Here is a 15,406-nt window from a genome sequence, read left to right as displayed (position 1 = left end):
TCTGTCTCAGGGTACATGCTTCCGGAGACCTTCCTGTGTGATTGTGAGCCGTCTGGGACTCGTTAAAGGCACAGGGACTATGGACTTGGGAGGAGTCTGCTCTCCTCATAAACATCTTGGAGTTGAGAGCGATTTACAATGCTCTGATGGCTTGGCCTCAATTGTCCTTAGCCCGGTTTATCAGGTTTCAGTCAGACAACATCACCTCAGTTGCTTACATCAACCACCAGGGAGGAGCTCGGAGTTCCTTAGCCATGAAGGAGGTGGCACCGATTATTAAGTGGGCGGAAGCTCACAATTGTTGTCTATCTGCCATCCACATTCCTGGAGTGGACAACTGGAAAGCGGATTTCCTGAATTGACAGACATTTCATCCCGGGGAGTGGGCTCTCCATCCGGAGGTGTTCTCCAGGTTAAACCTCAAATGTGGGTGCCGGAGTTGGATCTGATGGCGTCTCGGCAGAACGCCAAGCTTCCAAGGCACAGTTCAAGGTCAAGAGATCCTCAGGCCACTCTGATAGATGCTCTAGCGGTTCCTTGGGATTTCGGTCTAGCATACCTGTTTCCTCTGTTTGCGCTCCTTCCATGAGTTATTGCTCGTATTAAACGAGAGCATAGGTAATTCTAATAGCTCCTGCATGGTCTCGCAGGATCTGGTATGCAGACCTAGTGAAGATGTCTTCTTGGCCGGCTTGGAGGTTACCTTCTAACTCGGGGTCCATTCCTCCATCCAAATCTCGTTTCTCTGAAGCTGACTGCTTGGAGATTGAACGCTTAGTTCTGTCTAAGCGTGGATTTTCTGAGTCGGTCATTAAGGCCATGATCCAGGCTCGCAAGCCTGTTACTTAATAAATTTACCATAAGGTTTGGCGTAAATACCTTTATTGGTGTGAATCTAAGGGCTACTCTTGGAGTAGGGTCAGGATTCCTAGAATTTTGTCTTTTCTCCAGGAAGGTCTGGAGAAAGGGTTGTCAGTTCTCTGAAAAGGTCAGATTTCTGCATTATCTATTTTGTTACACAAGCATCTGGTGGATGTGCCAGATGTTCAATCTTTTTGTCAGGCCCTGGTCAGAATCAGGCCTGTGTTTAAACCTGTTGCTCCTCCTTGGAGCCTTAATCTTGTTCTTAAAGTTTTGCAGCAGGCTCCGTTTGAGCCAATGCATTCCATAGATATTAAGTTGCTATCTTGGAAGGTTTTGTTTCTTATTGCTATCTCTTCTGCTCGGCGAGTTTCGGGACTCTTGGCTTTGCAGTGTGATTCGCCTTACCTTATCTTTTATGCGGATAAGGCGGTTCTTCGTACTAAATTGGCGTTTCTTTCTAAAGTGGTTTCGGATAGAAATATTAATCAGAAAATAGTTGTTCCTTCTCTCTGTCCCAATCCTTCTTCTCATAAAGAATGTCTGTTGCACAACTTGGATGTTGTGCATGCTCTAAAATTCTACCTACAGGCGACTAATTATTTTCGCCAGTTCTCTGTCCTGTTTGTTAGGGCTTTCAAAGAAGAAGCTTCTGTGGAACAGCTTTGCAAGGCTGCAACTTTGTTCTCTCTGCATACTTTTTCCAAATTTGATACTTTGCCTAGGCTGAGGCCTCTTTTGGGAGAAAGGTTCTTCAAGCAGTGGTGCCTTCTGTATAGGTCTGCCTGTCTTGTTCACCCTCCCTGTTCATTCTATGTCCTCTAGCTTGGGTATTGGTTCCTATTAGTAATTGAATAACGTTGTGAACTCTCCATATCTTAGAAAAGAAAAAAAAATGTATGCTTACCTGATAAATTTCTTTCTTTCCGGATATGGAGAGTCCATGACCCCACCCTTTATTAAGACAGGTATTTTTTTTTACTAAACCTCAGACGCCTCTACACCTTTGTGTTATTCTTTTTCCATTTCCCTTCGGTCGAATGACTGGGGATTATGGGTAGGGGAGTGACACTTAACAGCTTTGCTGTGGTGCTCTTTGCCTCCTCCTGCTGGCCAGGAGGATATTCCCACTAGTAATTGAATGATGTTGTGGACTCTCCATATCCGGAAAGAAAGAAATTTATTAGGTAAGCATTAATTTTGTTTTTGTATAAATGCACTGACTTTTTTGCTCATAATAAATGTTCCTTTATTAATTTTTGCCTTTGTCTAATATTTGAAACCTGTTACAGAAAGAGACTGGTAATATTATTGTGTTTTTTATGCTAAATTGTGTTTTGGGGTTTTAAATTTTCTAGGTTTTCCTTAAAGGAACTGAAAGCCTCAATTTTTTCTTTCATGATTTGGATAGAACATACAATTTTAAACAACTTTCCAATTTTGATTCTATAATTATATTTGCTTCATTACCTTGTTATCCTTTACTGAAGGAATAGCATTGCACTACTGGCAGCTAGCTGAACACATCTAGTTGGCCAATCACACAAGACAAATGTGCGCAGGCACCAATCAGCAGCTAGCTCCCACTAGTGTAGGATATGTGAGTATTATTTTTCAACAAGGGATACCAAAAGAACAAAGCTTATTTGATAATAGAAGTGAATTTAAAAGTGTTTTAATCAGATTATGTAATGCTTTATGTTCATGTATGTTTTTACACCCTTTATTCCTAACCTTACTATGACATTTTGTCATATATTTTTCAACTTTCATTTCAAACTGCTCTAAAATGTTCCCCTTAGTCTGTATAGGGTAAAATATAGATTCTGGTTCACATCCCTTCGCTGTATTAGATGGCACTGCGTCTAAACTTAATAATCTAACATCAGTGCAATCAAATCTTCCTTAACACACAGAGCTACAAAATCCAGTCGGGTATCAAAATCAATTTCAGAAATCTTTGGTGAATGGTCTTTCTCCTCATCATGAACTTTTATATTAATGCCCCTTTCCGCATCTAGGAAATGTGTATTTAAGGGCAAACTATGGATTAGTTTATTTACATCCAGAACCGTCTCAAAAAGATTAAAAGGCTCCTCTGGAACAAGTCCCCGATCCGTAGTTCAAAACGTTTTCTTCCTTAGGAGATAGAGGGCTACAGGATAAATCTGACTTATCTGTGAATTTTCTCCTTTTTCTATACCTTCTATCCCTTAATTTTGTTTTCCTTCTTTCAGTTGTGGGGGTACTAAAAACATCTCTTCAAATCTAGCCTTATCTCTGTCTTCTATTACCAATTTTGTTTTTTCACAAATATTTTTCAAAATTGGTGTACTAATTTGTTCTACTCCTTTACTCCTATCACCATCACTGACAACAAACTCTTCCGCTGAATCCCCATCTGTAAATGTTTATTTTTGTTTCCTATTTCTAGATCTACTTATACTCTACCCGCTATTAAGCCTACTGGTGTTTCTATAAGCCTTAGATCTATCTCTTCTACGCCACAGATTGACATTTGTCCAATAATCCAATCTCTTAAATATTTAATATGCTAGTTTTTGTATAATTTCCTCTACAGCTTTGTCCACTGTGTATTGCAGAATCTTATTAAACACGTTATATTCTATTTTATACTGATGTTTATTTAAATGCTCCTGCAGACCAGTGATCAAAACCTCTAATTTGTAACAGTTGTCTGTTCTTAACTCCTTAGTGACCATTTTTCAATTTTCTTACTGTTAAGGACCAGGGCTGTTTTTACATTTCTGTGGTGTTTGTGTTTCTGTTTTGGGACAGAGAGAAGGAACAACAAGTTCTATCCGAAACCACTTTAGAGAGAAACCTCAATTTAGAACGAAGAACCACCTTATCCACATGAAAGAAAAGGTAAGGTGAATAATACTGCAAGCCAAGAGTTCTGAAACTCCCCCAGCAGAAGAGATAGCAATACGAAACAAAACCTTCCAAGATAAAAACTTAGTATCTATAGAATGCAATGGCTCAAGCAGAGCCTGCTGCAAAAAATTAAGGACAAGGTTAGAGCTCCAAGGAGGAGCAACAGACTTAAACACAGGCCTGATTCTTACCAGGGCCTGACAAAAAGATTGCACATCTGACACATCTGCCAGAAGCTTGTGTAACAGAATGGATAATGCAGAAATCAGACTCTTCAGAGTACTGACTGATAAACCCTTCTCCAGACCTACCTGGAGAAAAGACAAAATCCGAGGAATCCTGACCCTACACCAAGAGGATTGGATTCAAACCAAAAAATACCTTTACACCATATCTTATGGTAAGGCTTTTTAGTAACAGGCTTGCAAGCCTGAATCATGGTCTCAATGACCGACTCCGAAAAACCACGCTTAGACAGAACTAAGCATTCAATCTCCAAGCAGTCATCTTCAGAGAAACAAGATTTGGATGAAGAAATAGACCCCGAGTTAGAAGGTCCTTCCTCAGAGGCAACCTCCAAGGTTAAAGAGGTGACAACTTCGAGGTCTGCATACCAGATCCTGCGAGGCCATGCAGGAGCGATTATATTACCGATGCTCTGTCTTGTGTGATATGAGCAATGATTCGTGGAAGGAGAGCAAACGGAGGAAGCAGATATGCTAGACTGAAATCCCAAGAAACCGCCAGAGCATCTATCAGGGCGGCCTACAGATCTCTTGACCTTGAACCGTACCTTGGAAGCTTGGAATTCTGCCGAGATGCCAACAGATCCAACCTCAGCACCCCCCTTTGTGGATTTACCTGGAGAACACCTCCGGATGGAGAGCCCACTCCCCGGGATGAAATGTCTGCTCAGAAAGTCTGCTTCCCAGTGTCCACCGCTGGAACGTGGATGGCAGACAGCAATTGTGGGCTTCTGTCCACTGAATAATCCAAGTCACCTCCTTCATGGCTAAGGAACTCTGAGTTCCTCCCTGGTGGTTGATGTAAGCCACTGAGTTGATATTGTCCAACGGGAACCTGATAAACCAGGCTAAGGACAACTGAGGCCAAACCATCAGAGCATTGTAAATCGCTCTCAACTCCAAAATGTTAATGGGGAGAGCAGACTCCTCCTGAGTCCCTAATCCCTGCACCTTAAACGAGTCCCAGACTGCTCCCAGCCCAGCAGGCTGGCGTCCGTGGTCACAATCACCCAGGAATGTCTCCGAAAGCACACGCCCTGAGACAGATAATCCTGAAAAACCACCATGGGAGAGAGCCTCTTAACGCTGAACTAGATCTATCCTCTGAGAGAGATCTGAACGTTCACTGCTCCAATGCCTGAACATGTATAACTGCAGAGCTTTCAAATGGACTCGAGCAAAAGGGAATGATGTCTATGTAACCATCAGACCAATTCCCTCCATACATTGAATCACTGAAAAGTGAAGGGAAAATCAGCTGCATTCAAACTTCCAACCCTCTGGTTGCAAGATGACTAAGCTATCTACCGGACCACTAGAGCTTGCTGTTGGCCAAACAGTACCTATACCTTGTTCCCTTACCGGAACTGGAACTATCACTCCAAGGAAGGAAGGTCCTGAACCCAGTTCAAGAATGTCTTTCATCATATTTGTACTGCAGATACTCCAGAAAGGAAAAAAAACAGCCCTTGGGAAGAAAGCTTAGATTGCTTTCCCCTGAACTAAGTGTGATTGGGTTTCCAAGATGACTGGACTGTCCCAGACGTAAGAGGAAAAGAAATACTTTCCTTTAATCTATTCCTCTTGACATGTGGTAAAAAAGATCCTTTTCCACCCTGAAAAGTCAGAAGTTAATTCTGCCAGACCAGGTCCAAACAAGGTCTCACCCTTGTAAGGAAGCGCCAGAAGCTTGGACGAAACATTAAATATATACCAAATATGACCACAGTTGACACAAGTCTTGGTCAAATAGGATATTGAACTTGCATCTGCAGAGTTGTAGAGCCTAGGCTCACTAAGCCATAGGTAGGCTTCTTAGCTGACCAAGATTTCAGCCACAACGCCCTGCGGGCTAACACAGCAAGTGTAATTAGACAAGGCATTGCACCAAAAAGATGCCGCACTTGACACAGTAGAAACACAACTGTAGGTTTCCATGAAACCCTAGCTGATCAAACAAACCTCCAGCTTCTTGTCCATGGATCTGTAAAGGAGCAGCTATCCTCTATAGGGATCAAAGTTTTTTGAGCCATAGTAGAAAAGGTTCCTTCTACTTAAGGCACCGTGCATTAAACAGAACCAGCGACAGGAAAAATCCTTTAAAAGATGTGAGACAGGGAGAAAGGTATCCCTGGCTTCTCCTATCCCTGTGAAAAATCTCCATAGCACGTCTAGAAACACTTCCTCATGGAAGGAACATCCTAGAAAAAATAAAGTTTACTAAACTTCCAACGGTTGACAACGACAGGGTTATCCGTGTCGTCCAAGTAGCTAAAACCTCCTTTAACAATACACGAGGTGTTCAAGCATACATCTGAAGGTGACCACTTCAGCATGAGATGAAGGAATTATACTGTCCGAATCTGAGATTTTACCCTCAGAAAACTACCGGTGAATCCTCCTCACCAGACTTATGAGAAAGAGCAACCAGTGTAGCAGAATGTGGAGCAGAAACCGTCTATCTGAATCTTTAAATCTCCTCTTGCCTTTTCCCTGTAGGGAAGGAAAAGCAGCTAAATATACAGATACCACAGAGGATACCTGAGCTGCAACATCTGTAGGAAAATACACTCCTCCAGGAGATTGAGAGGAACCACAGGGCACTGCATGTGACACCATAGAGACTTGGGACGTTTAAGGAGAAAAGCTGCGAAATTGTCTAAACAGCATCATCCTGAGAAACATGAGGCAAGCACAATATATTTGCTATAATTTTTGAAAATAAAAAAATGAGTACGGTCAATTTAAAAGTAAAGAGACATGTCATATAACAGGATAAACATAAATAAATATAGGAACAGACCCCTGTTCCAATCTTATACTATATTATGATATGAAAATAACCCCAATAGCCTCTAACAATAGAAGGTTGATAAATTGGGAACATTAAGCAAAAGTAACTAAACACTACATGCGACATAACAGGATAGACATAAATAATATGGAAACAGACCCCTGTTCCAATCTTATACTCCTGCAATATGCCCCTGTTTATTGAGAAATATATGAACCATCATGAGCAAGATACTGAAAATAACCCCATGGGGGTTGTGGCTGGTGTGAATGCGCAAACGCCAGCTTCTTATTAGCACATTGACATAATGCATTGAAATAAACACACCGGATAGTTCAAATTGCAGCAGCAAAAATGAATACTCGTGTATCATGGCCCCTTTTAGAACTCAAAACACACTGAGACTCTCTCATCTGTATCTAAACCCGCCGCTCCGATCTCAGTCGGAGAGGGAGGCGGGTCGCGTGAGACAAATCGACAATAAAAATGGCACCCCTCCATTCTTCACTAACAAAGAATGAGGCGGAGCCATTTTGAAACCCAGTGCGTAGCTGAAAAAACGGTGCGCGATCATACAAGAGAAAATAGAGCCTGTTGCAATAGATGTCAGAAGTGCCAGATCATAAGCACTTATATACAAACACCAGTTCTGCAATATCCTGCAGGATTGGAAAAAATACAGAGCTCACAGAAGTCCCTAAATATATGCTGCTTAAATGCCCATTAGCCCACTGGACTATTTGAACATACTTTTCTTCAGAAATAAATAAAGATTGCAAATAAACTAATGCTGGTACTACCAAAACAATTAGTACAGACAGATAACACACATACTAAAAATGCACAAATATTTATTTTTGCCTCATGAAGCTGGTTAACCCCTTCATTACCAACCAAGGGGAAGCAGTCTCTCTCTTAACATATCACATTAAGTGCCTGTGCACTGCCATAATTAATATCCTACCAGGATATATTTTGTCCCATTTAATTTTGCAGAATCTTTTAAAGTGCAAAGTCTCCCCTACTTAAAAGGCAAAATGGCACTTACCTGCATCAACCCGTCCGGCAGGAGGACAGCTTACACGGTATGAGAGGACACATACTGCTCACAGAGACCTGTAGAAGAGAAAGAACAAAGTAAACCTACTCTGTCTTTCTATACCATGGGCAGCAATATGTTAGGAACACGCAGCAAGTCCTGCCTTACAAGTTCCTAACTGCTTTAAAGCCACCACTGCCCTACTGAAGAGACCAACATGGACTATGGCTATACCCAAAAATCTTGCTTGTAGCAAAAGAAATTCAATTTTATTCAGACACCAAAACTTCACCTCCTCCATTGACAAAAGGCAAAGACAATGACTGGGGTTTGTGGGAAAGGAAGTGATACTTAACAGCTTTGCTGTGGTGTTCTTTACCTCCTCCTGCTGGCCAGGAGTGATATTCCCAACAGTAATTGATGATGTTGTGGACTCACCATATCACCATATCTTAGGAAAGAAAACAGGTTGACAAATATGTTTGACATTTAGAGCCCAGGAATAAGAGACCATAAATGTGTAGGTGCTAAAGAATCGCTTTATATAGGGACGACAAATCTAAAAAAAGGACAAAAAGGGCTTTAATTGGATGTGACATATACATATATAAGTTCTCATTTATTATAAACAAAATACCAAAAAATGCAAAAACAAATAAAAAAACACAACTTTTTTATACTTAGGGCAAAATTTATCAAGCCCCGAAAAAATGCGCCTAAAAAGTTGCGTTTATTTCCGCAATAGTTCGCAATGTGTGAGGTAAAAAATGTCGCCAGTATTTATCAAAATTCTAGAGACATTTTTGGGGCAATTTTTTTTTTGCGATGTCAAGCGAACGGCTGATTTAGTTTTCTTGCGAAAATATAATTTTCACTTTATTTATCAATCTTAACTTTAAAACAGAATAAATTAATCAAGTGATTGTTTGTAAGAATGTCAATTCTTATATATTAAAGTTATTTTTATTTTGCCCCTTATTTGGCTCTCTTTCATCAAGGAAGATTGCCCGTTTTTTGACACATATTTCAATTGCACTTTAAATTATTTTACTTTTTTATAAATCTGTATATACTTTTTGTTATTGAATGAATTATTATTGTTCAGGTTCTGCGCCTTGCTATGGGCAATTTCTAACTCTAGATACAGTTATTACGGCAACAAAAAGTAATTTTTCCATTTTCTCTCCAGACAAACAATATCGCTCTTTATTTTTCACTACCTCGCAAAACTACAAATTGGCGAGATTAAAAACAGTGAATATTGCATGCACCACTTTTCGAAAAATATATGAGAACTATGAATATATACAGGCATTTTAAAATGCCAATAGAGATTAATACAATAATTAGGCATTTCCAGACAATTTATTTGCATATATTAAAGACTTTCGAATGGTCATGAGTCAATTTGTTTGCACATGTGAAAAGTTGTGACTTTATTGGTGCATAACCTTTCATAAATATGGTGATATCATTTGTGAGTTTTTTTTGGATGCAGAACGTGAGAATTTTCTTATACTCACTTTGATAAATTTTGCCCTTAGTGCAGCTTAAGGAAAGTAATTCAAAATAAATTCATTTATTTTTTTGTCCTGACTTTTTTTTCCACCCCTAACTAACCTAACACTAAATTCACAATCGGAAAGGCGGATCTGATGTCCCAGCAACATTGTGACCGCTGTGATTGGCTGCCACAGCGATCACGTGGGCTGGGACATCTTGATTTGCTGTTGCTAGTCTGCCTCAGACGCTGAGGCAGCTAGCAAGGGCATTAATCCTACAATCGCTGGTTCCACATCGATCAGGAGCTAATTTTAGCGCATGGCGGAATTATTCTGTCATGGGTCCTTATGGTGAAGGGGTTAAAAGCAACTAAACTCAGCTCTCTGCTGTCATCTAGTGGTCCCTTTTGGTATTTAGTACGTATATGGCTCTTGTTGAAGGAGTATGTGCTAACTCGAGGATGTATTACACACATTCTAGCTTATTGATTCAATACCTGTATTCATTTAAATATTATTATAGTTAATGCATCTCATTACAAAAAGTTATAAGGATGTCAAAGTCTGTTATATGTGCAATCTCAATATGCCATCTTAAAGGAACAATTAAGGGCAAAAATGAATTAGCAAACAACATTTTAGCACTACCAACCCTGCAAGTCTATGAGTTAAACTCCTCCAAAGGGGTTAAACACATAGTTAAAGTACTGCTCGAGAACCACAGAGAACTGCTGGTCCCAAGAAGAAACAAAATCAGAGCCTATCAGCAGCAGCATTCACACGTCACAACTGTGCCATTATCACTGCTGATTGGCTCATCAGCCTTTTTCGGGAGGGACCAGCAGTTTTAGGCAGCTCCCGAATGGAACTTTAAATGTGTGTTTAATCAAGGTGTTTTACTGTGTCCTCCGTGTGCTATTGTAATACACTGTAAGTTTGTAACACTTATACGTATGTTCTGATGCCGTATGTATTTTCTTTCTTTCTTTCTATCATTGTATGTTAATAAAAAAAGATTTTAAAAAATAATATATAAATAAATATGTGTTTAACCGTTTTACTGGAGTTAAACACATATACTTGTAGAGTTCTAATGATTTAGTGTGTAATTTCTGTCCTACAATGTCTCTAATATTTCTAAGGAATAATCTCTTTTACGATATAGATTGATATGTATATTTTATATAGACATACATAGATACATACTTCAAGTAAAGTTATCACTGTTTTTCTGCTGGATGATATGCTGTGAGGGCCTGTGCACCAGTATTCAAACACCACTCCTGCACAAAGAGCTGGCAGTTGTGTGTACTTCTTTTGTAAAGCATCAACAGTCGTATACAGCACTTGTGTTCATAATAAGGGTGCAAACGACATTCAAGGCCCCATATCAAGGCCTTCTATACATAGAGTTTCAGTTAGATGATGGCAACACACCAATAGTTCCAATAATCTTCAAGTATATTTAAAGTGATGGTAAACTCTGCTATTGCTAAGTTCAAGAATTCGATTAGTTATTACTATATATATATTAAACCGCATTATCAATTTTAAATGTATATATGTAATTTTATTAAAAATTATCTTTATTCACAAACCATTGTTGTGCCGCCTCGCTCCGCCCCTCTTATTTAGTTGCCTGAATAAACTTGACGCTTACCTATTCTCCACCCTCTCTACACGTCAGACAATTTGCTCGCTCCCGACTCTGACATTTCAAACGCATGCGCATTGGAGCAAATGACGTATACCAAGTAAACATTGAGTCACGAGATTCAATGTTTACTTAGTTCTGGCGAAACATGTCAGGGGATTTTGGGTCTCTGTAAATTTTAATAGCAAATGATAGTCTGTTGTTTTAGAGGTTTAGGCTGGTATACTTCCACTTAGTCATTACGAGTCACGCTGCGGATGTATGCTTGTGAACCTTCACTATAGATGATATGACAAACAGCCTATACTCTCTCAGATAGGGTACCTACTTCAAGTCAGGGTACTCTGAACTTAGTGTATTACGTTTATTGGTACATATTTGCACTCGTGGGTTTTGTAATCCTGGGTCATATAGCGGAGGTCTACTCATGCACCTAAAGTACTTATAATTGTACTAATATAATAATGTATCTGCTTTATAGCCCTTACATCTCATATGTTATATATAAAGCCATTATATGCCTAACAATAGATGATTGGAAATTCTTTAAAGGTATAGATCGATAATCGGTAAACTAACTTTTTACAAGACACGCTGCGGATGTATGCGCGTGCAAATGTATTACTTATAATAGAGTCTAGTTTACATACATATGGACATTGTATCTATTTTCTATACCTCCTATGTGTACATTTTAGCACATTTTCTTTAAACCATTTATTACTGTGACTTTAATAAATATTGAATATATTTGAGGAAATTGTTCTCCCTGTCATTCCAATACCTGTGATATTGAGGGCTAGATTTATCATAGCTGAGGCGTACAGGGGCACGTATACGCGCCCCTGTACACCTCAGCTCGCGTGTGACGGGGCAAAATTACCCGTAGGTAATCAACATTTTACACGAGCGCAATTTTGCGCTCGCGTGCAATCCCGTCCCCTGCCCGCACACAGCCAATCACACGCGGGCAGGAGCTGTCAATCTCCTCGGTCGGACTCGACCGAGGAGATTGAATTTTGCCACCTTAGAGGTGGCGAAGAGCTTAGGGAAGTAGCAGTCTGGTGACCGCTGCTTGATAAATCACGGCGAGCAAGTTCTTGTGAGAACTTGCTGCCGTAGGGGCTTGATAAATCTAGCCCTGAGTCTCTTCATAGACATGATACTTGTTCAGCACACTTGCCTCTATAATGCGATATAAACTAAGGATTAACATCATCATCCTAGGTTTCTATCACTTATATACTGTAATACTTTCCCTGACCTGTATCAGTATCTTTGGACAATATATTGAGTTTTTAAATGTTTGTGTATGTTTGATTTTAAGAATCCTAATAAAGGTTACATTTTAATTTTTTCTTCCGCTATGCCCCCTTGTTCTCTTGCTCAAACTATTCTAGTTGTTTAGGACTGTGAGTGCTTCCTATATGTACTTGTTTATCAGTTTTGATACTGATGAAATTCAACTTGTTGTTTTGTACATAGCACCCCCATCCAACATTATTTACTTAGTAATACATGCCTTTGAGTATTGATTCCTCAATAGATATATACACTTTATATAAGGATATTCCTAAACAGAAACTGTAGCAGTGCCATTAGTACCCCCCTTTTTTACAAGAATTTGTGTTTTTACATACATACCATTACATGACATTGAGTGTGTAAATTGAATGTACTGTAACAATAGCAATATTATAATCAATATATATGGAGTTTACCATCCCTTTAATAGAGCTTCAATGACAAATATATCAATCAACAACTTTTCAGGTCGAAGTCCTTAAATCATGCTTTGTCTATTGGAGCTGTATTAAATAAACGTGAAGATTTTTGGAAGTATTGGTGTGCTGTCATCATCTACTTGGAACTGTATTTCTTTTGTGAAGATATAATTTGTGTCATACAAGCCACCACATACTATCTGTGGTGTGGTTTTTGAATACTGGTGCTCAGGCTCTCAAAGGATATGTCAAAGGATATGTGTGTATGCCGCAGAAAAACAGTAAGAACTTTTACAAGAAGTATTTTTGCTAATGGGAGTATATTGCAAAAATGCTCCTATTTGTAATTGAAATGCATTGACCTTTCTATCCCTTTAATGATATAGAAGACAACAACATTATATTAAAGCAGCAGTCTACTTGAAAATGGTTATTGTTTAAAAAGATAATCCCTTTATTAGTCATTCCCGGGATTCCAAAATCAACACAGTTATAATAATATATGTTTACCACTATGATTACCTGTATCTAAGCCCCTGCCGACTGCCCCTTATCTCTGTGCTTTTTTTTATAGCTTTTTGCAATCTTGCATTTTTAGCCAATTAGTGCTGTTTTTTTACCCCATTATTATTCTTCATGGGAGTGAGCACAATGTTATCTATATGGTACACATGAACTAGCACTGTCTGGTTGTAATGCAAGATTGTGAAAAGCTTAAAAAAAAAAAAAAAACCCCACTGAGATAAGGGGCAGCCTGCAGGGACTTCTTAGAGACAGACAATCTTACAACTTATAAAGTTTGTTAATATAACAATGTTACTTATGCAAAGCTGGGGAATGGGTCACCCAATGTGACTTTTGTGAATGGGAGAGGGAGGGGACGCTACACTACAGAAAAATGGGGAAATAGGATGGAGGGGACCGTACAGTAGTGATCGCGGGGAGGTGGGAGGGACCACTGCACTAAAGATTTAAAAATAAAAATTAAAACAGAGGAAAAATTAAAGTGATAGTAAACTAACTTTTTTAGCTACAATATGGGGTTGATTTATCAAATGATTTGGCAGGCTTTGCCTGCCTACAACTACAGGTTCTCACAAGAGAACCTGCAGTCCGTTTTTTAAGAAGCAGCGGTCATCAGTCGTCGGACCGGGGAGATTGACAGCTCCTGCCTGCGTGCGATTGGCTGTTCTTGAGCAATGCTGAATTCCGGCAGCAAAATTCAGCCCGCCAGAGGCGAGCTGCAGCGGATAGGGGCGCATATGTCCGCCCCAGCTTGATAAATTGACCCCTTTGTGTAATCATAAAGTAAAAAATGGGGACTTTCATTTATGAAAGGCTTTGGAATTTTTTTTTTTTTTTTTTTATATGTTTTCTTCCGCCCGTAACGGATAGTCTATTTACTTCTTCTCTGACGATTCAGGCTGTATCCAATCTTATTGCGCCCCCTTTGCTGGACGCCAAAGGGGGGGGCAATAAGATTTGCTACTGCCTGAATTGTCAGTAAAGTAGGAAATAGACTATCAGTGTAGTGCGCAGTTGCAATTAGTGGACTTCTAATTGCCAAAAACTAATTGCAATGCCATGCATGTCTGCTATTCTGAACAAAAGAACCATTTGTCTTATGACTGCAGTAGTTGGAGCTAACATACTAAATTGGGCAGATGCTCCTAATAAAATACGCTAAAATAAGAGATTACCAGAAAGTTAAACATTTGCAAAAGTACTAGATGGCAGTACAATACCCTGCCATGTAATGCTGCAGACACCTACCTAGGTATCTCTTAAACAAAAAATATCATGGGAACGAAGCAAATTTGATAATAGAAGTGGAAAACTGTTCACAAGTTGTTTGCTCTGTCTCAATCACAAAATATTCTTTTTTTTGTTTCATATCCCTTTAAGTGATTTGTTCCCTCGTGCACAGAAACAATGCCCCCCCCCCCCCCAAAAAAATGCTCTAAAATATGCAGATGATTAGAAAACAAAGGCAACGATATAAAACACAGCATTTACATATAGTTAATAATCCTGCCAGTCATGTTTAGAAAACTCCTTCATCTCCAACGAGACACTGCCCAGCCCCACAGACAAGCCACCCCCCACGGATAAGTCATTTTAGCACCGAATTCACGCTCGCCCCACTTACCCCGATGGTGCGGACTTTACTATTAAACACTCGGCTCTGTCTCTGCAGTTCGATTTCTCTTCTTTTCTCCAGGAGAGCTGCCTCCTTTAAATCCACGGGCAAGTCCAGCTTGTACATTTCGCCGTACTCTGAGGACCAGCAGCAGACCTGCTATTGGCAGTAAGTAATCCTTCGCAACCCTGTCTGTGGCCTACACTAGAGCATCGCGTTGCCCTTGGAAACGTCATCAAACGTCTGTTGCGAAGATACTTGATTATCGCGAGATGCTGGTGATTCCACGGCTTGAATGATCACGTGACGGCCCGTAGGGCTGTGAGTTGTTTTGGCGGGAAATATTCGATGACGCAGCTGAGGGTATAGTCTGTGGCGGCGGGAGTTGAGTGACTTCGCCATCTATATAAGCTTCAGATATGGGTTACTTGAAAGAGTTAGTGTTGCAGGATTTTAAGTCGTGGCGTGGGCTTCAGCAGATAGGTCCCTTCAAACGTTTCAACTGTGTGATCGGTCCTAATGGATCAGGTAAAATTCCTACTGGACCCA

At 39.9% G+C, this 15,406-nt stretch overlaps 1 protein-coding gene across 1 annotated transcript in view; it reads right to left on the bottom strand.

Moving 5' to 3' along the window:
• Positions 1-15,085, bottom strand: part of RIBC2 (RIB43A domain with coiled-coils 2) — a 57,615-nt gene extending 42,530 nt beyond the window's left edge. The window contains exon 1 of the mRNA XM_053716253.1: positions 14,867-15,085. Within this exon, the coding sequence (XP_053572228.1) occupies positions 14,867-14,983 (117 nt within the window). The 5' untranslated portion in view covers positions 14,984-15,085. The remainder of the gene's footprint in view (positions 1-14,866) is intronic.
• Positions 15,086-15,406: the final 321 nt, after the last annotated feature.

The sequence above is a fragment of the Bombina bombina genome, chromosome 6, assembly GCF_027579735.1.
Source record: "Bombina bombina isolate aBomBom1 chromosome 6, aBomBom1.pri, whole genome shotgun sequence".
Taxonomy (NCBI): domain Eukaryota; kingdom Metazoa; phylum Chordata; class Amphibia; order Anura; family Bombinatoridae; genus Bombina; species Bombina bombina.
The sequence above is the reverse complement of the archived record's forward strand: the minus strand, read 5'-3'. Positions and strand labels throughout refer to the sequence as shown.